The 26,108-nt window shown below is 50.1% G+C and overlaps 2 protein-coding genes across 10 annotated transcripts; one reads left to right on the top strand and one right to left on the bottom strand.

The window, feature by feature from the left end:
- The first annotated feature begins 1,710 nt into the window (after nucleotides 1-1,710).
- COPS7B (COP9 signalosome subunit 7B) lies at nucleotides 1,711-21,994 on the top strand. Of its 9 annotated transcripts, none has more exons than XR_005627963.1 (9): nucleotides 3,718-3,807; nucleotides 5,675-5,850; nucleotides 6,997-7,072; nucleotides 8,606-8,694; nucleotides 9,278-9,480; nucleotides 10,727-10,832; nucleotides 12,056-16,148; nucleotides 16,806-16,928; nucleotides 17,720-21,994. XR_005627963.1 is itself a non-coding variant. In XM_039713389.1 (8 exons), exons 3-8 carry the CDS (start codon nucleotides 5,689-5,691, stop codon nucleotides 12,212-12,214), a joined length of 795 nt encoding a protein of 264 aa, XP_039569323.1. In that variant the 5' UTR covers nucleotides 1,711-1,866; nucleotides 2,431-2,559; nucleotides 5,675-5,688; the 3' UTR covers nucleotides 12,215-21,994. The 9 variants fall into 9 exon arrangements, 2 of the variants coding, with proteins under 2 accessions (XP_039569323.1, XP_039569322.1); XR_005627965.1 differs by having other exon boundaries at nucleotides 12,056-16,928; nucleotides 17,720-17,825; nucleotides 20,710-21,994; XR_005627967.1 differs by having other exon boundaries at nucleotides 12,056-17,825; nucleotides 20,710-20,774; nucleotides 21,537-21,994.
- NPPC (natriuretic peptide C) lies at nucleotides 13,192-25,709 on the bottom strand. The gene is given in 4 exon segments (XM_039713391.1): nucleotides 13,192-22,442; nucleotides 23,815-23,992; nucleotides 23,995-24,120; nucleotides 25,487-25,709. Coding segments are annotated over 3 exon segments (384 nt in total). The 5' UTR covers nucleotides 25,580-25,709; the 3' UTR covers nucleotides 13,192-22,442; nucleotides 23,815-23,827.
- Between the last annotated feature and the right edge of the window lie 399 nt (nucleotides 25,710-26,108).

Genomic DNA, 26,108 nt, shown 5'->3' with positions numbered 1-26,108 from the left:
ATCAGTTTGAGTTAAGGAAGGGACTTAAAGACCATCCAGATGGCCTTGGCCACATCCAGGGATGGGGCATCCACAGCTTTGCCAGGCAACCTGTGTCAGTGCCTCAGCGCCCTGACAGGAAATAATTTCATCCTTATATCTAATCTAAATCTGCCTTCTGTCATTTTGAGGCCACGCCCCTTGTTCTATCACTAGAACTCTATTGCCTTGTGAAAAGTCCCTCTCCAGGTTTCTTGTAGGACCCCTTCAGGTACAGAAAGTCCTGAATTATGTCACCCTGGAACCTTCTCCAGGCTGAGCAATGCAAATTCTTCCAGCCTTTCATCAGAGAGGTGCTCTAGCCCTCTAATTATCTTCATGTTTGTGTAGCAGAGTTGATTGTGGCGGGAAAAGTCTCGGGTTTGTTAGCACATCCCACGAGCCAGGCTGCTCTTTAACATGAGCAAATTAACCCCTCTCTTAACCATCTGAGTGCAACTGATAAAAGCATTAAGTCATGGTAAAAATAAAGGCAGCAGTTGTAACCCAGTCCTCAAATGAGGACCAGTGAACAGTCAGGGTGCCATCAATACCCTCACTCATGGCTCCACTTGCCTCCAAACCACCCACTGTACGAAAGTGCAGAATGTGAGTGTTCATAAAGGCTGCATTTAATGCAGAAGGGCAAGGCCACTGCCAGTGTCACTGACAAGAGATCGTAATAAAAATAGGCAGCATTTATTTTCCTGATGTATGTGATCCATGCTCAATTTCCCACCATCAGTTTAAGTGTATGAAGAGGTCATTTTGAGTCTGGGCAGAGTGCCAGGGGTGAGCTGGGCAAATATATATATCTATATTTTGTGAAGAGTCCATCCTGGATTTTAGCTAGGCTGTGGCATTGCATGCTGTCTGAAGAGGAGGGACTAAAGATCACTGAGGAGAAAAGGCAAACAAGACAAAAGCAGACCTGGAAAAGGCAGAAACAAATGGTTGTATGTAGGAAATGAGGTCCACTGCCAGGTGGAAGTAGGACATGCTGGTTTACAGAAGTTGTAAGAAACTCCATCCTGTCTCTCCTCAGAAATGAAGGAGCCAGGGACCAAATAGATCTCATGGAAAGGAACTCCTGCAGCTTTGAGGGGCTTCTCTAGCACAGGGGTAGGGATGTTTGTGGAGTTCTGAGTTGGAGCCTTTGTGTTTCCTGGCCAAGTCTCAGAATTCCCAAAGCTGCCTTGCTGTGCTGGGAGGCAGAGGCCTCTCCTTCGTGGACTTCTGAAAACCACAGAAGAGCTCACAGCTGAAGTGGGAAGCTCCTGTGGCTGCTGCAGGGCCAGGCAGCTGTGACAGCACAGCTCAGAGTGACAAAACCCTGGCATCTCTCAGAGCCCTCAGGCTGCATTAACACAAACAGCACTCCTGAGCACATCATCTGAAAAATCTCCTTGCAAGAAAATTGCTGCAGCCCTTGGCACCCTCTGTCCTTTGGTGCCACTTGGAACTGAAAACTTTTCCTTCAGGCCTCTGGCAGCTTCTGAGCTACCAATGCAGGGAGAAGATGCCTCCAGCCTGTTTTCTGCTTCTCCAGCTGCAGGTAAAGGAGCTGGTGTTTCTGCAGAGCAGCAAAACTGGGAGATAGTTTCGTAAACCAGGGCTTCATCCCACCCCATGCTTGATGGAAGAGGTTGTAAACTTCACATCCACAACCACCCAGACATCACTCCTTGCCTGGCTGAGATGAGAGTCCAGCAAGCAGCTGAGTCCCTGGATCCTGGGAAATAAAGAGAGTTTGGAAACTTTTCAGCAGGGCCTGGGAGCTGCCCTGCATTGTGCTCTGGAGGTGTGTGCTGCTGCAGGGAATGAGGATGAATGGATGTGCACACACAGGTGAGTAATGAAATATAAGGAAAACTACGAGAAACACAAAAGTGTTTTCACTGTTGGCCCTCTCCTTGGTGAGGTCAGGTGTGCTCAAAGTCTGGGGGTCCAGGAGCCCTCTGCTTTGGGACATTACTGTGGCAGTGCAGGGAAATAAGGTGAATTGTGTGCTGCCTGAAAGGGACCTGGGCTGCAGAATCACAAGGGGAAGAGGTGGGGTGAGTCAAGAGATAATGCCAACATTAAAAGATAAAATGGATTAACATCTCCTGGCACACAGAGCTGCGTGGGTGGAGCAAGAGGTTGCAATAGCTGTTTAAATGGGAATGAGACAGCTGGACATACACATATTTTTCCTCTTAAAAACAAAAATCCATCCCAAAAGCTGAGCTTAGCTGGTGCTGTCCTCCAAAGTCCAGGTCAGTCAGCCAGGCTGGCTGGCTGTAATCAGGACAGGGACTCCTGGCTGACCTACATGGGGCTAACAGATGATTTTTGCCCACAGGCTCTAGCAAAAGGTTGCAGAATCCATGGAAAATAGCTCACAATCATATATTTCCATTTCTGTTTCAGCCTGGAATTCAAGCTTTAGCGAGTGTTGGGAAAAAGGAGGCCACGCTGCTTGTCCAAGGCAACTGTTCCAGCATGTCTGCAGATGACAGGAACCCTGGGGAAGGGCCTGGTTAGGATGTGATTAAAGAGGTAATTCTCCCTCCCTGTGCAGATGAGGGCTAAGTGTGGCTTAAGCAAATTACTGCCTGGCTTGTTATAGCCTGGCTGAGTTCCCTTGTTGTGCAGGGCCTGGCTTTTTACATCCAATTTGCTTTGAAGCCCAGAGTGTCACAGCAGCATTCCAGCACCTGCATCTCTGCACTTGTCTGACACCCCTTCTGTGATGGATGATGGCACCCATGGGACATGCTGTAGATGGCTCTGAGGCACAGGCTAAGCCCCATCAGTTTCCCTAATAGTTTCTGATGTTCATTCCTTGAAAGTTCCCCCCTCCTGACCATGCTGGTCCATGATTTGATCTTCAGGGACTTGCTGACTGAAAGCCAGAAGCACTTTGCTCTCAGCTGAAGGATTTTTAGCAGAGGCACGTTTAATTCACAACATGGCATGGATGAGCCTACAAACCTTTGGGGATGTTAACAACCCCCAATTCCCTCTTGTTTCCACCCTCATTCTGATACCCTTTCAAGCATCTTTTGGCTCCTGATCTATGTCCTGTGGAGGATTTAACCCTTCCAGTCCCCTCCCTGCTCCCCCATGTCACAGCCAGAGTTCTGCCCTTTGGTTTATGGATCATTTTTCTGTGGGGTTCAAAATCAGTTCTATCTTCACTCCAGCCCAGGAGGACTGGCCCAAGAGGCTCAGCTCGTGGAATCGTGGAATATCCTGAGTGGGAAGGGACTCACAAGGATGATGGAGCCTAACTCCTGTCCTTGCACTGGACAGCCCCAGGAATCCCACCGTGTGCCTGGGAGTGTTTCCAAACACTCCTTGAGCTCTGCTCTTGGGGCTGTGATCACTTCCCTGGGGAGTCTGTTCCAGTGCCCTGTGCAATCATTCAATGTAATAATGGCCCTATTTCTAATAAGGAAGTGGCCTTACAACAGCAGCCCTTTGCACGGGTTTTTTTGGGGTGCAAACCCCTGTGATGCTGCCACAGGGGTACCCCCTAAAAGAGAGGCAGGAATTTTACTTGCTTGTGCTGGAGTAGCATCGGAGCAGCTGTTCCATCATAAGCCTCCCATCCCGGTATCCCGGGGATGCCGGGCGCGGCTCCCGCTCCCTGCGGCCGCCGGGGATCGGCCGGAACGTTCGGCGCGGCCCGCGCGTTCCGGGGGGAAGGAGCCGCGCGCGGACACCGGTGCCGCCATCATGGCGGCGTGAGGCGCGGCGGGCTGGGCGCCGGGAGCGGCGGGACGGGAGGCCGGGAGCGGAGAGGTAATGCCGGGGCTGGGAGGAGCCTCCCGGGAGCAGGGGCGGCGGGGGGGGACCCGCGGAAAGTTACCCCTGCGGCAGGGCTCGGTGCGGCCCGAGGGCTCTGCCAGGGGTCTGGGGAGAGCGGCAGGGCCGGGAAACCCCCGCCTTGCTGCTGCCGGGGCTGCGGGCCGCTTCCCGCCCTGAACCTCCCTGAGCTGCCTTAGAAAGGCCTGACCGCCAGAGAAACCCGGCTTGTCCCCCTGCTGGGGTTGTTGTAGCCTTTGGACAAGCTGCGTTGGAGTGTCTGCTGTGTTTCAGTCACTCCTCACCGGGGTACATCGGCTGTGGAAGCAGCGAGGTGCTCGCTGTGACACGGGTGTGCACACAGGCTGCCATAGCACCGCGGTTGTCCCACCATTTACTTGGACAGGGGCAGAGAATTGGCATCCCTTTCCCAGCAGGGCATGGCTGCAGCCAGCCAGTCTTTTGTAACCTCACACACCAGCGTGGTTTGATTACCTGTGAGGGAGGACAATGGAACTGTGAGATCTGAGTCTCATTCCCAGCACAGTCAATCCGTATTCTCTCGTGAGGAAATTGTCCAATCTGTGGGCAGAGGGAGCACGCTGGTGTGTTAACACTGGCTGTTGTGTAGTGCAAACCTGTATGGTTTGTAGGGATTCTCAAGCTGAGGTGCTGTTCAGCCGGGCTGCACGTGTGCCTCCGGTGGAAAGAACCCCAGAGAGGCTTCGGGGGCTGAGATATCTCAGGGTGGAGAGAGTTAAAGGTTGCCCTCTAGAGCTGAGACCATTTGTGCTTGCAGGTGTAATAGAACAAAGTGAAGTGTATTTTTAGAAGTTGACTAATACAGGAAGCTGTGGAGCCTTCCCAAGCCTTAATTTGGTTAGGCCTGGTGAAACAGCAAAGCCCCTGTTTGACTGTGCTGCCCCCACAAGGGTGCATGTGGGCCCAGCCATGTGGGTCACACAGAACCAGACAGGTTCTCTGGTTTTCATCAAGGTTATACCCTCTGCTTGATAATTATCCATAACACAAACCCTCCCTTATCTGCTGACTTCTTTGTTTGGTTTCTGAATCGCATGCTTGGGAAGTTTTGTCTCAGTTGTTTGTAAACAAACAGCTCATTTTGTGGAACTTGTTAATAAATAGTGGTTTACATTTCCAAAGCAGCATGTTGGTGCTGGGAGACAGCATGCACACCAGAAATGCCAGGCAGCAGCTGAAGACAAAGACCTCTCTTTACAGGGACTTAAATAGAGCCTTTGTAGGAAGGGTATTTTTATCACTTAAGCTTCCCAGCTAACCCCAAACACTTGAGCTGCACAATGCAGACAGGGAGCTGCTTCCAGGCCCCAGTTCCTTTTGCCTTTGGGCTCAGAAAGCAGTGGGAATTTTGGGAACACACTGTATCAATAGCCAGAGTCAAGGGAGAAGGTGTGAGCATACAGTGTGCATCACTCCTTCATGGGGAATTCTGTTTGCTGGTTTGGAGCTGTGTAAGGAGGAAGTCAATCAAGTGTATCAATAAGCATCTTTACAGTATTTGCCATTATTTGGCAGCATCACTAGAAGGAAAATTCTGAAAACAGCATGAAATCTAAACTCCTGTCTTATAAGAAGGGATCTGCAAGAGCAGATCCTTTTAGGGAACTGCTCAGACAGAAATTTTGCTTAAAAATTGTAGGAGTCATCCTTGCTCCCCAGCTAAATCAGCAGCTGAACCTGCTGGGTTTTTGGCCTGCCCCCTGCATGCTGAAGAAAAGGCTGGCAGCTGGAATGGTGCTGTGCTGAGCACCTTGTGGTCCCCTGCCAGCAGAACTCAGCAGAGGAGAAAGGATGTGTTAATATTGTGTTCTTTTACTGACAGATTGAAAACCTAGAATGGCAGGAGAACAGAAGCCATCCTGCAATCTTCTGGAGCAGTTCATTCTCCTGGCCAAAGGAACAAGTGGCTCAGCTCTGACTGCTCTCATAAATCAGGTGCTGGAAGCTCCTGGGGTTTATGTCTTTGGAGAGCTGTTGGAGTTAACAAATGTGAAAGAGGTAAGAGTTGAGTTTTTATTCTAATGCCCCTTCTGGACTGCTGGTATAAGAGATCTCCAGAAGTTTCCACAGGCAGCCTGTGGGTGAAATTTCTGTGCCAGGAGGGCCTGTTGCAACTTACCTGGGTTGAGAGATGTTTTTGAATAAGAGACTGACCTTGCTTTTGCCTGTATATGTTAGGTGTTAAAGAATACCCATATAAAGCTTTGCTACCTTAAGGCAATTGCTAGCACAGCAAAACCCTGGCAGCAGCACAGTAGCAGTTTTAAGAAGGCACTTTGGCAGCCAGCAAGGAAAAAAATCTCTTTCTACTTCTTTACTGTCCTGGAAAGCAGAACTTCAGTGCTCTCCAAAAGTCTTTGTGAGCAGATGTCTAGTGTATCAGGCCTGGGTGGTAACCAAATCCAAACCCTTTCAAACCAAGGTGGAAAGCAAGTTCCAGAGTTTTTGCTGAGAGTGCTTTGCCAGCCCCTGCCCCTTCTGCAATGAAGGAATCTAAGTTGAGTATCTCTGCAGCTGGAGTAACACAGTGTACAGCAAGTTTGGCTTTCCAGACAGGCTCTTAAATATGCATGAAAGCACCTCGATGGTTTCAGCATCAAATCACAAGTGCTGGCTTTTTCCTGGCTTTGTGTGCAGCTAATGGTATTAAAAACCCAATCAATAAAAATCACTGCTTGGTGCTGCTGTTATTCCAGTGAAGTGTTTGCAGGCAAGAGAAGAGCTGTTACCTTCAAATGCACTCCAGTTACAGCTTGCTTTGCTCTGAAGCTGTGGTGGCTCTGCAGGTGAGCTGTCCCCACCAGCCATCACCATTACCTGCTTGCTTATCACCTGATAACAGGAGCTGGCCCTGTAGGCTGTCAGCTGAAGTTAAGATTTGCTTTTTTTCTTTTACCTCCCAAGTTGCCACACAAAGCAGTTGACAGCCCAAACTGGAGTTAAGTTCCAGTGCAGAGAAATGGCTGGATCATCTTGACTCTAAAACTGCTGAATTGTCCTGCTCGAGGCCTTAGAAAGGGTCCAGCTTGGGATAGAATTGCTTTTCTGCTTAAGTCCTGTGCAGACTAAAACCATTCTCTGGAGAAGGTGCCTTTCAGGGTTGTGTTGCCCATTTTGTGTGACCTTTCTTTTCTCCCCATCCAGCTTGCTGAGGGGTCTAATGCTGCTTATTTCCAGTTGCTGAACCTGTTTGCATACGGAACCTACCGGGACTATGTGGGTAAGAGACTGCTGCCCCTTTGCAGAGGGTGGGACTGGGCTGCCCTGTAGGATTGTCAAGCAATTCTTTCTGCTTTCTTAGATACCTGGGGTAGTGTGGCTGGGTGAAAGCATGCAGGAACAGGAGTTGCTTAGGAAGAGAATTGTCTGTAGTGGGTCTGGGTCATGTGTGCTTTTTGGTTGCTAAAAATGAAAGGAAGGGTTAGAGACTGGGGTGCTCCTGGTTGTGATTGGACTGCAGTGCTGGGCTGAATTGGTCTGCAGCAGAATTCATTGATGTTCACAGGCCACTTACCTCTGTAGAGGGAAATTTCAGGCATTTCTATGGAAATTTAGATGACACTGGTTGTGGAAACTGCAGAAAACTTAGACAAAATTGTTCTGCATTCTTTATAAAAACCTATATGGTTTGTGAGATAACCTTTTATTCCATGACGACATTGCTGAAACAAAGTGAATAATTTCTTAGCTAGAACACAAGTTGAAATAATGACTTTTATACAGCTTTAGAAAGCCTATGTGTGAATCATCTTTGTATCTGTTGAAATGTGCTTTTATCTCCGGTGCTTATGCTTCCATTCTGCTACAATTTAATGCTTCATTTGTGGGTAGCAGCCTCATCCAGACCATTACAGAGTGTGACAAATAATTCTGTCATAGTGCTGTTTCTCAGGGTGGTGGATGAGCTATCTAGTTCCTGTAAGGAGCAGCAGCATCTGTAAGTGCAAGGACTGGAAATTCCGGTGTCTGTGGAGCAACATGAGCCTCATGAATTCTGTGACTGATGAGAGGATGTGCTTGCTGTCCATGGCTCTTGTGTCACTGTGTGGCAGCACAGTTCATTCTTCCTTTTCTAGTGAAGAAAGAGAAAAGGGGAAAAGCAGTCAAAATGCAGAGCATTGGATAAGGTGGGATGGATGGGAGAACTTGAGTGGCCCTGAAACACTAATTTCCATTAAAGTAGGTATTTTAAAGAGTTTCTTAGCTTTGGAGGGCTGCCAGTTTCCTTTCTCTTTTTAAATATTCATGAGGCACATGGCTATAATACAGTGACAGTGTGGCCATCTAGATTAATGACTTCTCCTCTCCTCCTCAGCTTGGTACTTTGCACTTCAAATTCTGCAGCTCTTCAGAGAAATAAAACCAGCTGTATTTGCAACCAGATCAGCAAAGGGGGAAGATTTTTTTCTGTCAGCTTGTTAATGAAATAAAAATTACTTAATAGAAACAAAGCCATTGACCAACTGTTTTGGCAGGGCACCAGTTATGAATTGCCTTATAATTCCAGAACCAGAATTACTAAAGAAGCAGATAAGAATGGAATTGCCAAGTTGTTCTTAACTTTTCCCCTTCTCTCCCTGGCTGTGCCATTTTGTCTGCAGCAGCACGCTCTCCTCACCAGCCAGCACCCACATTAGCTGGAGGTGCTCAGTATTTCAGGGTGCAGTGTAGCATAACTAGCCTGGAGTTCTGCAGCTTGCATTGTGTCATTTTCAAAGTGAAGCCCTGAATCTTGTCTTTTTGACATTAACAGCAAACAAAGACAACCTGCCTGAATTAACAGTGACTCAGAAAAACAAGCTGAAGCACTTGACGATCGTAAGCCTGGCTTCCCGAATGAAGGTAAGGTGTGTGGGGTCTGACAGCTGTTGTCTCTTGGTTTTGTTTTAGAAAATGGCATGCACTCCAGGCCACTGGAGTTGTATCTGCATGGTTGCTCACAAAAAAATCCTGTACTGGGAAGGTACATGTAGGGTACAGTGTTCACTCCTAGTGCATTTGGGATATTGACTTAGTAGACTTCCATGGGTGAAGTGTGGGGGTGTCTGAATTGACATGCAGATTGGTCAGGAAGTTCTGGGGAATTTGTATGGCTTTTTTTACTGCTGGAGATAGAGAATCATTCTTTAAAACACTGACTTTTTGTTCTAGAGAAAATTATGCAACACTCTTAATTTGTTCTACAATCCCATTTACCTTTTTTTTTTCTAGAATGTGCTATACTATACCAAAGCTTCAGGAATTACCAAAGTTGTGTCAGAATATTTCATAGCCTGGCAAGCACTTGTTCTGCCATGATCAGTCACTGCTGCACCTGCAGGTCAAAGTGTAGGATACAATAAACTTTTGAGTCTCAACCTTTTGAGACTTAGCCATTCATTTTGCTCTAGGGCTGTTAACTTACTCTTGGTCTTGCTGTTTTTAGTGCATTCCCTATTCTGTGTTGCTGAAGGACCTGGATATGAGGAATCTGAGGGAGCTGGAAGATCTCATTATTGAAGCAGTTTACACAGATATTATCCAAGGGAAGTTGGATCAACGAAACCAGGTGTTAGAGGTGGATTTTTGTATTGGCAGAGACATTCAGAAGAAGGACATCAGTAACATTGTCAAGACACTCCAGGAATGGTGAGGCAGTCTCTCCACCCTCCTTGTTCCTAGTACATAGCTTGTCCTGTTTTCCCCCTGACAGCTTCAAGTGCTGGCTCAATTTTACCATGTTCCATTAATCAGGAGTCTTATGCTATAAGTAGGAACTTGGAGGAGGAGCCTGTTGGGCAAGTTTTCCAAGATCCCATCTGGGATTCAGTTTGTGTTATGTATCAAGCCAAACTCTACCACATTGTGAGCTTCTGCTCTCACTGTAGCTTTTACATGGCAGAACCCCAGTGATGAGTCGAGGACTTCACAGAAAGAGGTGCCAAACTGGACTCATGGTTCTGTGCTGGGAGCTGCAGCACTTAATAGTGAAGACAGAACTGTTACTTTGCAGCCTTTTTCACTGTGTTGAGAACTGTGTGGGCAAATTCTAGAGAATCACAGCTCTTTGGATGGGATGTCTCTTCAAGTTTGAAGTTTCAGGTGTCTTTGTCCTCTCTTTGTTCCTGCAAATGCAGCCTGTCTGCAGCTGTAGTGGGACTGTGGTATTGCCTCTTTGTACCTTTGCCAGGAAGCTTTTCTCATCTTTTTGTAGGATTCCCTTCCTACCTAAAGAAATTCCTGCATAGACTATGGAGCCCATGGCAGGTTCTGAGCTGACTGGGAATTGCTTCCTAGTTGCTATGGTAATGAGTGCATGAAAAGTAATTAAACTGCTGGGCAAATATGCTGTCCTGTGGTGGGGGCAGGTTTTTTGCTTCTCTGCTCCAACTCCCTCAGTCCCATCACAGTGGGAGGGCTCTGACAGCTTCCAGGACCTTGCAGCATTGTTTGGAAGGTAACAGTGAACCCACTGCCAATTCCCTTTTTGTCTTCCAGTTCTGAGTTCCGTGCTGGGTGCTCTTGTCATTTGAACACTTAACAGGCAGGAGGATTATCTCAATATTACTTTTTTCTATGATTCTAAAACTTTGCATTTGAATACTGTGTTGCATCCCGTTTAAGCTGTAATTCTGTCTGAAAAGGAAGATGCAAGGGCATTGAACCTGCACTTGCTGTCTGATGGTTAGGGTAACACAGACTCTCTAGAGAGTGCTGAGAAATGCATCGAGTACACAGCAAAGCTTTTTCTTGCCAGCTTTTTGCAACTCTAAGCAGGAAGTATAAATTTAATAATCTCTTAAACTTTTAGATGAGCCTGACTTTTCAGATTGCCTGATTGAGCTGCTCCAGGGAGAATTTGTAAACACTGTTTGACATCATTTGTATCTTGCAGGTGTGATGGCTGTGAAGCAGTTCTTTTAGGAATTGAGCAGCAAGTACTTAGAGCCAACCAGTACAAAGAGAACCACCACCGAACTCAGCAGCAGGTAGAGATGGAGGTGAGTCCAGAGTCATCTCAGGCCTCTGTGCTGTTGGATAAATGTTTGTTTGCTGAAGGAAATAATCTATAGTAAATGTCTGGTTGATGGTCACGGCTCTCAGAAGAAGGCCAACAATCAGGCAAATCAGGCATGGGGTAGAAAGAGAACACATCTGATTCTGAGTGCTAGTAAGACCACAAACATCAGACATCCAGCAGAGTGGAACTTCTATTGATAAATTTTTATAAATTTAGGCTGGGTGACTGCGCTAATTGCGGTTTCCTGTATTGATTCGTTAGGAAAACTGTGCTTTTACTGCAAATCTTCATTGCAACGCTGTTCCCTTCATACAAAGCAGGCAGGGGGTAAAATCCACTTCCCTGTTAAGCCGGGAAGTGTAGTTAAAGGTCTCCGGACCCTCGAGTGCTTTTGCCGCGAGCGCCGCGGCGGCTCCCGGGCCTGGCGCGCTCCCGCCGGAGGGTGGCAGCACGAGCCCGCGGCCCGGCCCTGCGGCAGCGCGGGGATGGGCTCTGAGGCTCTGCATCGGGGTCATCGTCCCTGCTTGGAGCCTGGATACCGATCCAGGGCGCGTTTGGTTTGCCAGATGCCTTTGGCTTGGAGTTGGCGCACCTGACTCCCAAACCTTGGGGGTTTTTTGAAGGTTTGTTCGCTGTGTTTGTGGTGAGCCCTGTAGAGTTCCAGGGGATCGAGGGTGGTGCTTAGTGCTGTGTCTCTCCTTTCAGCCAGAGTAGCAGAAACATTACTGCTGCTTCCCACAAAACCAATTTCTGTTCCTGCTTCTTAGCAAATAACCTGTGTCTCAGGTAGTCAGGTAGGCCAAATGCCATTTTTGCTTTTTGAATTCTGTCCTGAGACTAAATTTTTCTTTCACTGTCTCCTTTCCCCTTCCTGCTTCTGGCTGACAGAATGGTAGGATGGCTCCTTCTGCACCAAGGCAGTAGTAGGTCCCTTCAGCTAGACAGAAGGGTGGTGCAGTATTGTACCATTATCTCTTAGGAAAAAAAGTTATTCCAGACTGGAAATACTATCAACTCTGTCTGTAAACGAGGATGAAACATTACCTTTATTAAACTCAAATGGAGAGCATGTTACTGCTGGGAGAGTCTCCTTTATAATCTCCACTCTTATACTCCAGGGGTTTTTCAATATGTTTATGAACAGAGTGTCTGCTGCAAGGGGAGGAAGAAGCAGGTGCTGATTCACTGTCTCTTCTTGGCCAGGTCACAAACATAAAGAAAACATTAAAAGCTACAGCCTCGTCGTCGGCACAGGAGATGGAGCAGCAGCTGGTAGAGCGAGAGTGCCCTCCACACACAGAACAAAGGCAGCCCACAAAGAAGATGTCCAAAGTCAAAGGGCTGGTCTCCAGCCGTCACTAGAACATGCCATCTAAGTGTCATTCAGTTAGGAATGACAGCAGGAGGAGCAAAAAGGGCCTGCGTCTCCTTTTTCAGTGGGTTCTGGGCCAGCCCCTTCCCAGCTGGCAAGTAAAAGCCCTGTTTGAACAGCTCCCAGTTAGCAGCACCTGGCTAAGTTACACTGTGCAGCTCCTATGAGTTTTCAGGGTGTCCTTGTTCTGGTCCTGCCAAAAGGGACTTTTAAAGAAAGGGACTAACCAAAAGGGGCAGGAAAAAACCAAAATATCTGTGGACCGTTTTGCTCCCTCCCAGCTAGTTCATTGCTGCTTGACCTTGAGGAAGCTGCTCTACTGAATCAGATCATGGGACAGCTTCTATAGCAAGCATCTGAACCCCAGGGTTGAACTGTGGCTACCAAAGCCAGGCTGGGAGTGAGGAAGCCATCAACACAGATCTTTTCATTCCCAAAGGGAGCACAGGAAGGTTTCTAGGCCAGGAACTGCTTTACATGGAAGCCTTCAGCCTTTCCGCTACCCCTGTCTATTTTAAACTGGGGTGAAATTCACACTACCTCGCTCTGTGAAGATGAGTTCCAGTGCTGGGCTGTTTACTTAACTGTCTGTTTACTGCCCTTACTAAGCCCTTTAGTCTCTCACAGATTTAAAGCACTGTTCTGCATCTCTGAGGCATCAGTACAATAAGGAGGAAGCAGATTGCTCTTTCACACAGACCTTGCAGGTGGTTAGGGGCATGCTAGAAACTTCCTCCTGAATGTGATGTGACCTCCCAGAGCTGCTTGTGAGTTCTTTCCCCCATTGATACCTTCAAAGGGTAATGCATTCACTCTTCCTTGGATGCTGGTGACAGTGGGAGGAGCCTGTTTGGCATGGAGGCAGGCTGGTGGCCCAGGACCCACTGGCAGGGGTCGCAGCAGCATCCCCTTGCTGAAGCAATGGACTTGATGAGTCTTTCTGAATTTTGAACACTTTCAGGTTGTATTTTCCTCCTTTTTTTTTTCCTTTTTTTTTGTTTTGTTTTGTACATTGTTGTGATTCTAAAGCATTTCAGCCTTTGTTTTGTGGGGGTTTTTTATTTGTTACAAACTAACTTCAGGTGATTTGCACCTAGTTTGGCACGGTGTGGGTTTTTTTTTAAGGGGGAAGCATTGGAACAGCAATTCATAAAAAAGTACATTTTAGAAAAAAAATTAAAAATGCTGATTTAATGTCAGAGTCTGGAGTCTTGACTTGGAGGCTGTTTTAGGCTTGTTGTCCAATGGCACTTGTTCACTTGAGCATGCATTTGATTCTTGGTGTATGTTGACCAAAGGTCAACTGATCTCTCTGATGCATCTGGGAGACAGGAAAGCCTCTTCACATTTTGTCAGTAGTTCATCTTTGTCCAGATTTGTGCAGAAGGATGTGTGGCAAAGCTGGTAGCTGAGCCTAAACAGCTTTGATGTGTCCTGAGCCTAAACAGCTTTGATGCCTGGTTGTGGAAGGTTCGTACTTGTGCTCTTAGGCCAGTCAGTTCCTTCCTTTGCATCTAGTAGAGTGCTGCTTTGTAGTTTGGCTCCTGCTTTTCACTTCTGTAAAGAGAAGCTCCTTCCCTGAGCAGGCAGGGGAGCTGTTTAGGCAGAGGACTGTGACAATGCTCCAGTCCTGCAGCCAGCTGTCACCTGCATTTGCTCGTGCAATGCACGTGCCTTCCTCTTATTGCTACCAGGACTCTGCCATCTGCGTGTTTGCAGTCCTCAGTCACAGGGCTTGCTCACTTGTGAGAGTAAATCCCTCTCCTTTTCTTCTCCTGCAGTGCAGGCACACCAGCTTTCAGTCTGGAGAGGAAGATCTAAATACCCTCCCTCCAGCTTCCTCTGGGTCAAGTCCCAGGCACTTCTGATTCTGGTCAGGCTTCTGATTCTTTACCAGCTCTCTCTCCCCCTAGAAATGCAACAAGGATGTTAAGTGGATAAGCCCAGAGCACAAAGCCTTCACCAGTAACTCAGTGGAACTGTTTCCCAAGCAGTATTAGCTCCTGTATTAGCTTCTCACAGTGGTCAGATCACAGCTTCTCAGGAGGTGCAGGTGGACCTTATGTTCCCAAGTCTGTGTGATGCAGCTGGACTGGGTCTGTTTCTAGCCTGCTGTGTGGATAGCTGCAATGTGCTGGTCATGCACTTCCTCACTGGATTTGACTAGTGAGGCTCTATGGTCCTCTTTCCATTTTTAATATCAGTCCTGCAAAGTGGCATGAGGAATACAAATACCTTTGGGAATCATTTTAGCTCCTCATCAAGCCACAGTCTGCTGGGGAAGTAGATGTGAGTTTGGTGCCCTTGGTGTTTATTCCCTGCCAGGGAGGATATGATAGAGTCACATTAGTTTACTGAAGCTTCTTTAGCAGTTGGAAGTTTTTGAGCTTGTTCTTACGTTTTTGCTGTTCTCAAAGCCTGGCTGGGGGTGAGGATCTTATTTACGCTTTGGTTTGCATTGCCTTTGATCAGCAAAGCAGCAAGAGAGGAAATAGCACTTTGAATAAAGAGCTGTCCCATGTCTGATGGTGGCAGAGGACAGAGAAGGGATTGGTGTGTTGGAGGGGATGGAGCTGTCAGCATATTTGGCTTTCCTGGTGTGCCAGCAAAGGGCTTGGTGCTGCAAAAGGAGGGGGATGTCTGCAATGAGCCCAGGCTGAGATGAGTCATTAACAAATGACATGCACAGAGTACCTGGGGGAGGCAAACAGCTCTGCAGCAGCTGGTTAATGAATCTGGCTTGAAGGAAAGAGTTAGAAGCTATTCCAGAAATGAAGCAGAAGGCAGAGTTGTTAACGGGCAAGGATGCAGGAGGTGCTGTGCTGTTTGAGGACAACAGATAAAGACTCTGTTGACATCCTGTTGACTACAGGAAAGGCAGCAACTCAGAGCAGAGTTGTGTGAATGAGGGGCTGAATTGTGGGCAGTTTCAAGCGGGGAGTGCCCAGGGAGCTGTACTGCTATGGCTACAAGAGGGAGGTGGAAGCAGAGACAGATTTGATTCAAACTCGCATGGATTGCCTGTGCCTGCTGGAGGCAGCTAGCACAGCTTGTCTGAGCACTGCTGGCCACTGCTCCCTGGTGCAGGGTGAGCATCCTGCCCTGCTTTGGTTTATGGCAGCAATGGGATGCTCCAGCTGCAGCTTGCTCCAAGATTGCAGCAGGACAGACTTTGAGCTATTGAACTTCTGTTTGCCTTTTCCACCCAGAGGGAGACAGAGTGGATGGAAACTGCCTTCCCTCTGCTCTTCAGGGCTTTATTGTCTAGCTTTGTGTTCTGCAGCTCCACTTGTACTAGTGCTTGTTTAATATGGAATTGAGCACTGAGCTGGAAAATGGAAGAGAGGATCTCAGCTGATTGCAGTGCTGGTAGGCTGCCCTAGCCCTAAAGCTGTGCCTCATGCTAACAAATGTCCCTGGCATTCCTGCCGAGACTCGGTTGATACCAGCTAACATCAGGCAATTCTGGAACACAATAAAGCAGTGCTGATGTCAGTCTTTAACAGAAGAAAAAAAGTTTTGGCTTAAAATTTCTGCTTCTTTTACTTCCCTCCTCACCTTAGCTAAGTTGAATGCTAACTTACTCTTGTGTTGAGAGCAGGAGGGAAAATCAGTGATGCTGACAGACCCTTCTGTCTTCAGATTTGAGACCTGTCCTGCAATCAGTCTTGTGCAGCCCTAGGAAATCCCATGGATGCTTGTGGAGCTGTTCTCAGGCTTGCAGGTCTCTCTCCATGGATCGTGTACAGGAGCAGGACCTGCAGAGCTGCTCTCCAGAGTGAAGCTGGAGAAAGTGAAGCTTTTGTTCCTTACAGAAGACAGTGGTGGAAAGAAGTGGCTGTTTTCCCACCAGCCCTGCAAAGTGAATTTTGCTGAACATCTTTCAGTTCCTGAAGGAATGTAAAAGGATGCAGACCCCAGAAGGTGTTTTTGGTTTTAGTGTTCTTATCCTGTGAGGGCAAAATGCGTTGATCCACGTGTGCCAAGCAGACTTGTGCTTACTCATTGCAGGGAAGACCAAAGAAACAGTGCCCTTATCTTTGATAGCTGTATTAAAACATAAATCTCATGGGCAAACCAGACTTTTCCTAAACTTTCAGCTCTGTGTGGGGTTATATGAGTTCAGCTAAGCTAGAAACCACACAAAGCCCACCCCTGCACAGTAAAACAGCCCAAACTTGTGCATTTGTGGGGCTGTTGGTGCTGGGGATTCCTATTTTTGGTCTGAGCCTGTTGCAAACTGCAATGCAGAAAACAACCTTGCTCTTTATTATTCTAAATAATGGGGAAATGGAGAAATCTAAGAGCCTGCCCAGCTAACACAATAGACCCAGATAGCCCTATCTTGGGCACCTGATTTCCTGTTGTTTTTTTCCACCCCATTAAGTCCTTTATAACACCTGACCTAATGCAAGGGAACCAAAACCTGAATCTGCATAGCATATTTTTGTGTCGTCTGAAAGACAGTAACCCAGGGGCATCAAGAAAGGTAAATTAGGGAGATCTCAGTTCCTACTTGTAACCTCAAGCTTGTATTCTTAATATGTAGTTTTAGCCTGACAGTCTGATTGAATTTCTCAGCAGAGTTTTTAGGAATATGTCATTGTTTCATTCTGCTCCATGACGAAGGTCCGTGTCTCTCAGGGACTGTTGACATTTTGCTGGTAGTTCCTCAAGTTTGGCCCTCCCACAGAGCTCCCAGAGGTAAGTGATTGTAAAGAGAGTGTGTGTTTACCCCCTAACCTGGGCTGACCCTGCCTCTCAGCATCCCCGTGGTGCTGCTCCCCTCTCCAGTGGGTCAGCCAGGCAAAGGAATGGGCAGCACTTTCCTCCCTGTCTGTGAATCTACAGGCCCAGAGGCTGCTTTGTGCAGTGTGTGCATCTCATGACATGCCCTACTGCAAAGTGCCTCAGTGTGGTAGCTGTGACCACAGCTTTTTCTTCTTGATAGGAAGAGATGTCCCTGCTCTAGTGAATATGCGTACATACCTATTGGAAATTCCAGGCAGTAATGGGATGCCACAAGGTCATTTAACAGTCCTGAGATAGGTATTTCCCCACAGCCCACAAAATAATTTGTGCCAGTCGTCCTTGCTTGCTCTAATTCTAGTAGAAGATGGCACACACTTCCACATCTCCAGATCTCCAAAGAGCCTTTGGAATCTGTATCATTTGGGTGTTTTTGAAATGCCCTAGTCACACATGATAGCTCTGTGTTTCCAAATGAGCTGATTGGGGTGGGTAAGCAAAGCCTTGCTCCATCAGGGGTCAGCCTCTTTGTCAGTATTTGGGGCTTGTCTGTGACCATAGGCTGTATTTTCATGGGTATGAGGTTTGGAAGTAGTGCTCTCCTGCCCTTCAGATTCTTCCCAAAGATGCTGTTTATCTCACCAGCCCTCGTGTTCCACTCACTGTCTCATGATTAGCACAGTCCTGAGGCTGCTCTGTGCTGATGCAGTAAGTAACGTCTCGGTGTTTCATTGTCACCTCCGCAGCTGTTAGAGAGCACCAGTTCCTTCAGGATCACCTGCCAGCTGTGATGCTGTACCTTTTACATCACGACTCGGAGATGACACCTCTCCTTGCTGGCAGACAAGCCAGGTGGGTAGGCATTGCTCCTCAGAGCTGTTCTGCATCTCAGGAGGCACAGGCTGTAGCCTGTTTTAGCAAAAAGGAAATCAAGGACAAGGACAGTGTTGTAAATAAGGGGCAGAGCACAGACCTGTGTCCTTCCAGCTCTGCTGCAGCTGCAGAGAGCAACCTTGGACAGGTCAGTTCCTCTGCAGATGCATTTCCCAAGACAGCCTTGCTCCTACCTGCTGACTGTGACAGGGTTTTGGTCTCCTGGCTGGACAGAGGTTAGTTGTGATGGAGTTGAAGATGTGTGTGTGTGTGGGGTAGGGGGGAAATCTTAGCACCTTTTAAGCTTTTCCAGGAGTCGTGGAATTTTTTAAGTAGCACACCCTTCTTTTCCCCTGATGCAGATAAGGTGGTCCATTGTGGGACTATCAACCTGGAGTATTATGGGTAATATACCAGGTTAATTATGGAGGGGGCAGGAAAAATAGCCTGTGCAGTTTTCAACAATATCAAAGGGATGCTACCTAATGATTTTCCTATTAGCTCTTTTCCCATCCTGCCAGAGTCACTGCAGAAGTGTCATTTACAAAGGCAGTTTGCAACTCATTACCCTGGATTTTCACTGTAGTTCTGCTCCAGAGAGCGTGGGCTTTTTCTGTGTGCCCCAACCTAATGAATTGCCTGATTCAGTTAGTGCTGCCATCCCTCCTGACAAGGTTAGTTGCTGACTGACAGGAAGGGGCCTGAATTCAATTCCCTTCTTGTTTTCAACTCACGCTTGTGTCAGGTGCAGGCTCCCTCTGGAAGTCGCCCTGTGATCCCTTCCCTTTGTTTTTCTGCATTCTGAGGGAAGCAGCCCATGCTTGGAGAAGTCCTGGAGCAAGTAGCAGGGGCATGTTTGTTGCTGCCCCTGGCAGTCCCTGCTCCACACCTCAAGTCCCTTTCCAGATGGAAAATTCCTTTGCTCTCTTGCTTTGGGACTCTGGGCTTCTCTTTTTCTTCATTGCTTTGGGATTTGCTGTCACCAGAGCTGGGCTTTGTAACCCTTCAGCAATAAGTACCTGGGAAGAGTTGCATGAATGGTACCAGGGAAAAGCATGGAATATGGGCTGGGGGAACAGAACGGATTTCCCACACATTAGGAGACAACAGTGTCCCTGTTGTGAGTGTTCCAAGGTCTGCTCCAACCTGTTTGGGCTTTGTCAGGCACTTGTACTACAGCACTGGAGGAAGCTCTTTGTCCTTTTCCACTAGATTTTTCAGGCTGGGGGCTGATGGCTCAACTCCTGCTAGGAATTGCTCCTGGAGAGGAGAAATCAAGGCTGTTTCTACGTCATGTCACAAGTGTTCCCATTTGGAAGCTGAATTGGTTACTCCTCATCCAGCTGGTAGTGCAGGAAATGTGTAGGTCCATGAGTTCTAATTTGAGCTGAGTATGGCCAGGGGATCCTGGGGCTCCTTCTCCCCTCACTTCCAGGTGTGTGTACACACCTCTGCTAAAGGCCATTCTCTGAGACTATGGTTGAGATATCAGATGCCACCTTCTGAGGCTGCACCTTGCATCCAGAACAACTGTTGTTCACTTACGCTGTCTGGGCTGGGATGTAGCAGGGGAAATTTCCAGGGCTGGCCGTGGATCCTTTCATGGGATGTTGTAATCTGACCTAGCTGGCCATCAGGGGAGGCAGTGATGCGAGATGAGTTTGGTTTTGCTGCACAAGATGCCTCCTTGCCTCTTAATTACATTCCTGTGGCCCATCTTTCTTGCTGCCCTTGTTTTCTACTGAGCCCCTGTCAGAGACCCAGTTGTGGCCATTTCGGGTGATTGCTGTGTTCTAATGAGCCACTTCTGATTCCCATGCTTGCTTGTCCAGTGAAGCAGGAAAGTGCTAATCAGTGCTCTGAGAACTGACTGCTGGCAGTGCCAGTCTCTGCCTGTCAGACCCACTGGTCTGGCTGTGCCACGGAGGGGCTGAGGTTGAGTGGATCTGAGCTTTCCCAAGTGTTCTTTCACCCCTCAGTGCTGCCTCCTCTCTTGCACATCATCACCACACATGGGCACGATATTCCCATCCTGCTGGTGGGAATCCACATCCTAAGGGACAGGTGGCTCCCTGGTCAGACCCGAAGCAGGAAAGTGAGGAACCAAGCTGTTATCCTCTCCCTCTGCACCAGGAGCACTAGGTCTGATTGATCTTCTCTGCCAAGCTAATGGCCTTTTGCTATACAGCTTTGCCCTTTTCCTTGGGCTTGCTTTTTCCCAGGAAGCCCAGTGGATGGAAGGGACCCATGCTGTGGGCTGTGCTTTTATTCTTGGACACTGCTGCTGAGGAGAAACAGGAATCCAGACTGTACATGACCCCAGGCTGTGATCTTCAATCTCCCAACCTTATCTCAGGTTCTGCCTCACTAATGTGGTAAAATGGTGTGGATTGAATTCCTGAGTCTGAGTCCCTGCTGCTCTGTTGAAGACAGCCCCTCTGTCATTAGGCAGGTGGTTTTATTTCAGCTCTGGCTTGAAGGAAAAAGCCAAAACTGGAAGGGGAATTGTCCCCACCTTGGTCCCAGCATGTCACTCTATCATGGTCACTACTCTGGCTTCATACTCAAGGACCAGGAACCCGAACAGGACCTGCAGCACCATCTTACATCTCTGTTCAGACCTGGCTGTGCAAGGTCTGCACAGTAAGCAATTCCTTGATGTGCTTTAGGTTTCCTGGGTGACAGCGGACAGTCCCCTCTAATGGGCATCTCTTTAGGAGCTCCTGGTACAGCCCCTCCAGTGACCTTCACAGGTGTATTTGCCTTACAGAGCCCTGACAGTGGGTTGCCATTCCCTATGGGAGCTGCCACTTGCCTATCCTGCCTCCCCTCCCTGCCAGAGTCTTGATTTTGTTCCCCATAGGCAACATCTTGTGTGATCCATCAGCTGCTGCTCCCTGTCCAGCTGGATCCTGTGGGCACTGTGAGGTGGGTACCTGTGTCTGATGGAGGCTCATGAGAGGTCAGAAATGTCCCCTGTGCACTCCTAACCTGATGATTGAGCTGTCGGGTGTCTGGATGAATCCTCTTGTTCTGTGCACCCAGTGTTCTGTCAGAGCTGGGGTAAGTCTGGCTGGAGGTTTCTATGGTTTCCTGCTGGTTGCTAAGGAAAAGGATCGCTTTGCCTCTGGGTCTTGGTGACTTTCTCTTTGCCCTGTCCTCGGCACCAGAGCCCAGCAGAACATAATGCTCGTTGTTTCCCAGCCCACTACAATGGCCAGGGCATAATTTGTGACTCCTGTCACGGCTGGGCTGGGCGCCTGCCACTCTCTTTTTTTCTAAGGCCTCTTTGAAGAATGAGACCAAAGAGCCTTCAAGCAGGAGTTTGTGTGTTTACTGCACTCCCCGCCCCCTCACTTGCTGTTTCCTTTAGAGCTCCAAGTCATTTTAACGATTTATTTCATGCACTTTACATAGCAAGAAGCTTTAGCAACAGCTGTGTCCATGAATCCTTACCAGGCAGCTCTCGGTAGATTTTGGTCTGTCTACGTATTGTACCTGGCTCAGTTAAATAAATTCTCTGCTGGAGGAAGGGACTTTACAGCTTAGTGGCAGAGGGCTGGCGGATGGGAATATCAACAAGACACTTAGTGAGCCACTGGATCCTGGAATAGCAGTGCCTCTGGCACAAAGCTTTGCTCCCACCAGCGCAGCCAGGGGCCAGATCCAGCGCAGGCTCTTTGTCAGCAGGGACGGCGTCTCCATCCAGCACCAGTGACAGAACTGCAGTTATGGGCTGAAGATGGGCTGCAAGTGGTTAAAGCACGTCTGGGACAGATGCTGCTGCCCTTGTCACGCTGCTGTCATCCAGGGCTCGGCTGTTAACCTTGGTGGGCTCGTTTCCACGGGTGCCACTTGGGATCTGGGCATGGATGTGCTGCCCAGGGCTGTGTGCTCAGGGAGCTCAGCGGGGGCCTGCAGAGTCCTGCAGCGCCAGGCAGGATTCAGTCCTTCACAGCATCACAGGATTGGGCACAAGTTTACTTTTGCATATGGGATCAAAGCTTAAAATATCAGCTGGCCTTTCTCTCACTCCTGACTTTTCTAAAACATCTGAACAATTTCTTCTTTAGCTCTGTTAAAATCAATCAATCTGACATTTAAATTGTATGTGAATTTGATAAATAAAGACAGGTTACAAAATGCCACACGGAATGATTTTTTTTTAAAGTTTTTCAACTACTTAGGACAAAAAATGTTACAATGCTTGACTTTTCATTTAGTTACATAAATAATTTTTTTATAAATATCTCTTTATAAACAATATATAAATAGCTTTACAACATAAATACATTTATGCATGACATGAATTTACAAACAGCAATGTTATACAGCTGGCTTCATCAGTCTCTTGGAAAAGCACTGTCCCTTGTCTCGGTGAGTGTTTGTATATATAATATATATAAGATAGAGAGCACTTGTTAAAAAAATAACAAAACCAAAACAGTTGGTGCCATGACTCCTCGTACCAAAAAGAAAAACACAACCACATCTTCTGTCCATTCCAAGGGGGTCTCTGCTTCTCTAGGTGTTGCCTGGGGGATGGCTGTGCCTGGCTGTGCGTGGTAGGAAAAAGTGGACTACGGATTCAAAGCCCTGCAAGGAACAAGAACAAAGTGCCCATTAGTACTTGCCATGCAGCACCCCTTACCCTTCCCGAGCCAAAACCCCTGCCAGAGTATCCGTGGCCTGGGGCTGGGGGATGCTGGACTCAGCAGAAGCCATCTCTGAGCTTTTTGCTTGTGCTAAACCAAGGAAGGAAGTGCACCCTTTGCTTTCTGGCTAGTGCTCAGGGGAGAGGCTGAGAGAAGCTGCTGCTCCTCCTGCCCTTGTGTCTATTAGTTTTTTTCCTTGTTCTGATGGGTTTAGTGAGAGAGGAGTGTGACCTGCCTACATGGGGTATGTGTGTTCCTCTTGGAGCCCTGAGCTAGCAATACTTGGCAATATTGAGGAGTCTCTAAATGAGGGAAGAGAGAAACAGCACCCATCCCTCCAGGACAGGTCAGACCACCAGTGGCATTCTGTAGGCACCTTTGGGTTGTGCTATTCCCACCACCCTGCAGAGCAGCAGGATGCTGGATCCAGTCCTCTCTGTGCCCAGTTATGTTACTGCAGAGCTGTGCCATGGGAAGAAGAGCAAGTGGCCTGGGCTGCAGTGGTGAGTGCTTCCCGAAGTGTGAGTTCATCTGTGTGTGTCCTGCTGGCAGGGCCAGGCCAGAACCGTGCCTCACTGTCCCCAGTACCCACAGGGAGACCTGGCAGGGGAGGCACTGCCATGTTTTTCCCAAACCCATCACTTTGGGGAAGTGACACTCCTTCACCCATTGGTTGCTACACAGTGGCTGTGAGGCACCGTGGGAGGAACTTCGCCCAGCCTCCCATAACTTGCTCCGATACAAAGCTGCAGTTAGGAAAGTTCTACTCATGGCTGTCACCACACCTAGAAAACACCTGGGGAACTTATGTTTTGTTTTCCTTAAATCAAAATCACTGGAGCATGGCTGAGACAGGAGCCAGCTGCAGGCACACAGGGGGTACCCTGCCCTCCTAACACCTATCCATAGGCCACCTAAGTGTGTCAAGCAGAGGGGGCACCCAGGAGCATGTGGCTGCACCGGAGCTCCTGCATCCTGCCCGGAGCCTACGGGTCTAGCTCAAGTTAGGGAGAATCCAGTTTGAGCTGCTGCGGGAGCAGCTGGGATCTCTGCCCTTCTGCAGGGCAAGGCAGCGGGAGGGCCGCTGGATTCCAGACGGGCATATAATAAATAAAGCCAACTTTGGGGTCCTGCTCTTTGCCCGCCCAGCAAAGCCGGAGGTTGCGAGGCTCAGCGCGGTGAGCACCTGCAGTCCCGTCCGCTGGCATCTCGCGTTCGCAGCGCGGCGCATCTTCCGCATGCCCCGCGGTACCGGAGCGCAGCCCCCGGCCCCATCCCGGCCCCATCCCGGCCCGGCCCGGCCGCGCACTCACCGCCAGGGGTCCCTCAGCATCCGAGGCCGCTCATGGCGCCGATGCGATCCAGCTTGAGCCCGAAGCAGCCCTTGCCCAGGCCCTTCTTGTGGAGGCCCTTGTGGCGGCGGCTCGGCGGGTCCTGCAGCAGCCGCGCCCAGCCCGCCCGCGGCCGCGCCTCGGCCCGCGCCTCCCGTCCCGCGCCTCCCGCGGGCCCGAGCCGCCGCCGCCGCCGCCGCTCCGCTCCTTCTCCCGCTCCTTCTCCCGCTCCGCCGCCTCGGGCGGGCCCGCCGCCGCCGCCGCTGCCGCCGCCGACCCGCGGGAGGCCTGTGGGGAGGAGAGGGTCAGAGCGCCGCCGTCCCCAGCCATCCCCACCACTGCTGGGGACACCCCAGGGGACCCGCAGAGGGGTCGGTGTTTCAGCCCTGGGAGCAAACTCGCGATTGGGTCTGTGCCCGACAGGGCAGCCCATCACCCCGGGGCTGTGCCCAGGGCATCTTCTCCCCTCCCTAAATCTGTGCTCCCTTCCCTGGGGTCAGAGCATCCCCCTGACCCACACCATCTTCCTGCCCCGGTCACTGCATATCCACACCGCCCCTCCACACCTCAGCTGTGCTGCTGTCACTATCCTGGCCTCCCGTTCCGTCCCGTCCTCCCACCCACCCATATTCTGAAAGCTGGCAGGTTCTTTCCTTTCAGACCCCTTCGGTCACTGCCTCCCTCACCAGTTTACAGACCTCGTCAGATTATGGGGAGGGGTCCTGCCCCACAGTTCCCCAAGGGCCACTGCCTTGCAGACTGTCCCCAGCAGTGGTGGGGAGATCAGGGATCCTCCTCCCTGCTGCTCCCTCCCCTAGTTAATGCTCTCTGTGTCCTCCCAATCCTCCAATTCTGACCCACAATTAGAGGGACACACCTCCTTCCTTGCTGTTCCCCCATCTCCCAGGCCTTCCATCTCTGTCCCTGCTCAGAGCTGCTGCCCACCAAGCCCTGGAAATGTTCATCCTCATTCATTTTCCCAACTTCCCCCTGTGTCAACACTTTTTCTTCAGCCTGCACCCCAGTGCCTTACAGGGACACCGCCACCCCTATCCCATTGCTGCCGTGGGGCGCTCGTCAGACCGTGTCCCCATCTCTGTGCCCAGACCACCCCCCAGTGCCGGTGGCCTCGGGCACATCCCTCGTCCTCAGCATCTCGGGACAGCCAGGTCCCTGGGACACTCTCATTTGGGGCGCCCCTTCCCCACGGGACACGCGGGGAGGGGACACCCCCCTCTGTGTCCCTGCCCGGCCTGTTTGGCCGGGGCTGCCCGGAGGGTTCTGCTCCCGCACCCGGTCCCGCCGTGCACCTGCTGCGTGCCCCGCTCCGGCTCTGCCCCCTCCCGTGTCCGGCACAGAGGGGCTCCAGGGTGACACCGGGAGCACACTGCCACCCTCCCCTGCCCCGATCCCGCGGGCTGCGGGGCACAGCGCGTCCCGCTCCAGCCTCTGCTTTGGGGCGGATGTCCCCGGGCGTTCGGGACAGCCTGGAGAAGCAGGGAGTCCCCCTTGCAGTCAAACAGCCCATGCGGAGAGAAGAACCCCTCTTTGCACTGCCTCCGGCAGCCCACGGGCACCCCGCGTTTCCCCCTGCGCCGTTAGGACTCAGCGGGACCGGGAGAGGAGGAAGCGCCGGAGAAAGCTCCGGCCGTACCTTCTGTGGGAGCTGAGACGCCGGCTTCGCCTCCAGCCTGACGGAGAGCAGCGCGAGTAAAAGTCCACCAGCCAGCAAGGGTGAGATCTGCATCCTGCGGGGCCGAGCGGCAGGGGGCTCGGGGGGCAGCGGGGAGCCGAGGGCAGCCCCGCGGAGAGGACGGGACCGACGGGAGTCAAAGTTCAGAGCGGAGCCCCGAGGTCCCTCCTGCCGCCTGCGAAGTGCCGAGCTAGTGAACTTGGGCTGCTTTCTGCTTCATTCATTTTATAACCCAACCTGCTCGGTGATGTCATCTAAATACCCAGGTCCAACCCGGTCTGCACTCCACAATAGCAGGAATTTAAAGGGGGGGTGGTGGTATCCCCTCTCCCCTGGCAGTAACAAATGACACAAGACAACCAGCTCCGGGAGCTGGAGACCCGAAAGGGAAAGCAGGGGGCATTTGGCTTGATGCCCCCCGGCCCCCCCAAACGCCCCCGGCCCCCCTGCAAGCTGTCTGCCCTCCCCTTGCCGCTGCCCCTCCGCTCCCCGCACTGCCCTGCTGACCTCCCGCGGAAGGACACGGGCCAGGCGGGGGGGTGGTCCCGGTGAGGGATTCATCCCAAAAGACGGGAATAAGTGC

This window comes from Passer montanus, unplaced genomic scaffold, assembly GCF_014805655.1.
Source record: "Passer montanus isolate IOZ18808 unplaced genomic scaffold, ASM1480565v1 scaffold29, whole genome shotgun sequence".
Lineage (NCBI taxonomy): Eukaryota > Metazoa > Chordata > Aves > Passeriformes > Passeridae > Passer > Passer montanus.
This window is presented reverse-complemented; position numbering and strand designations above follow the sequence as displayed.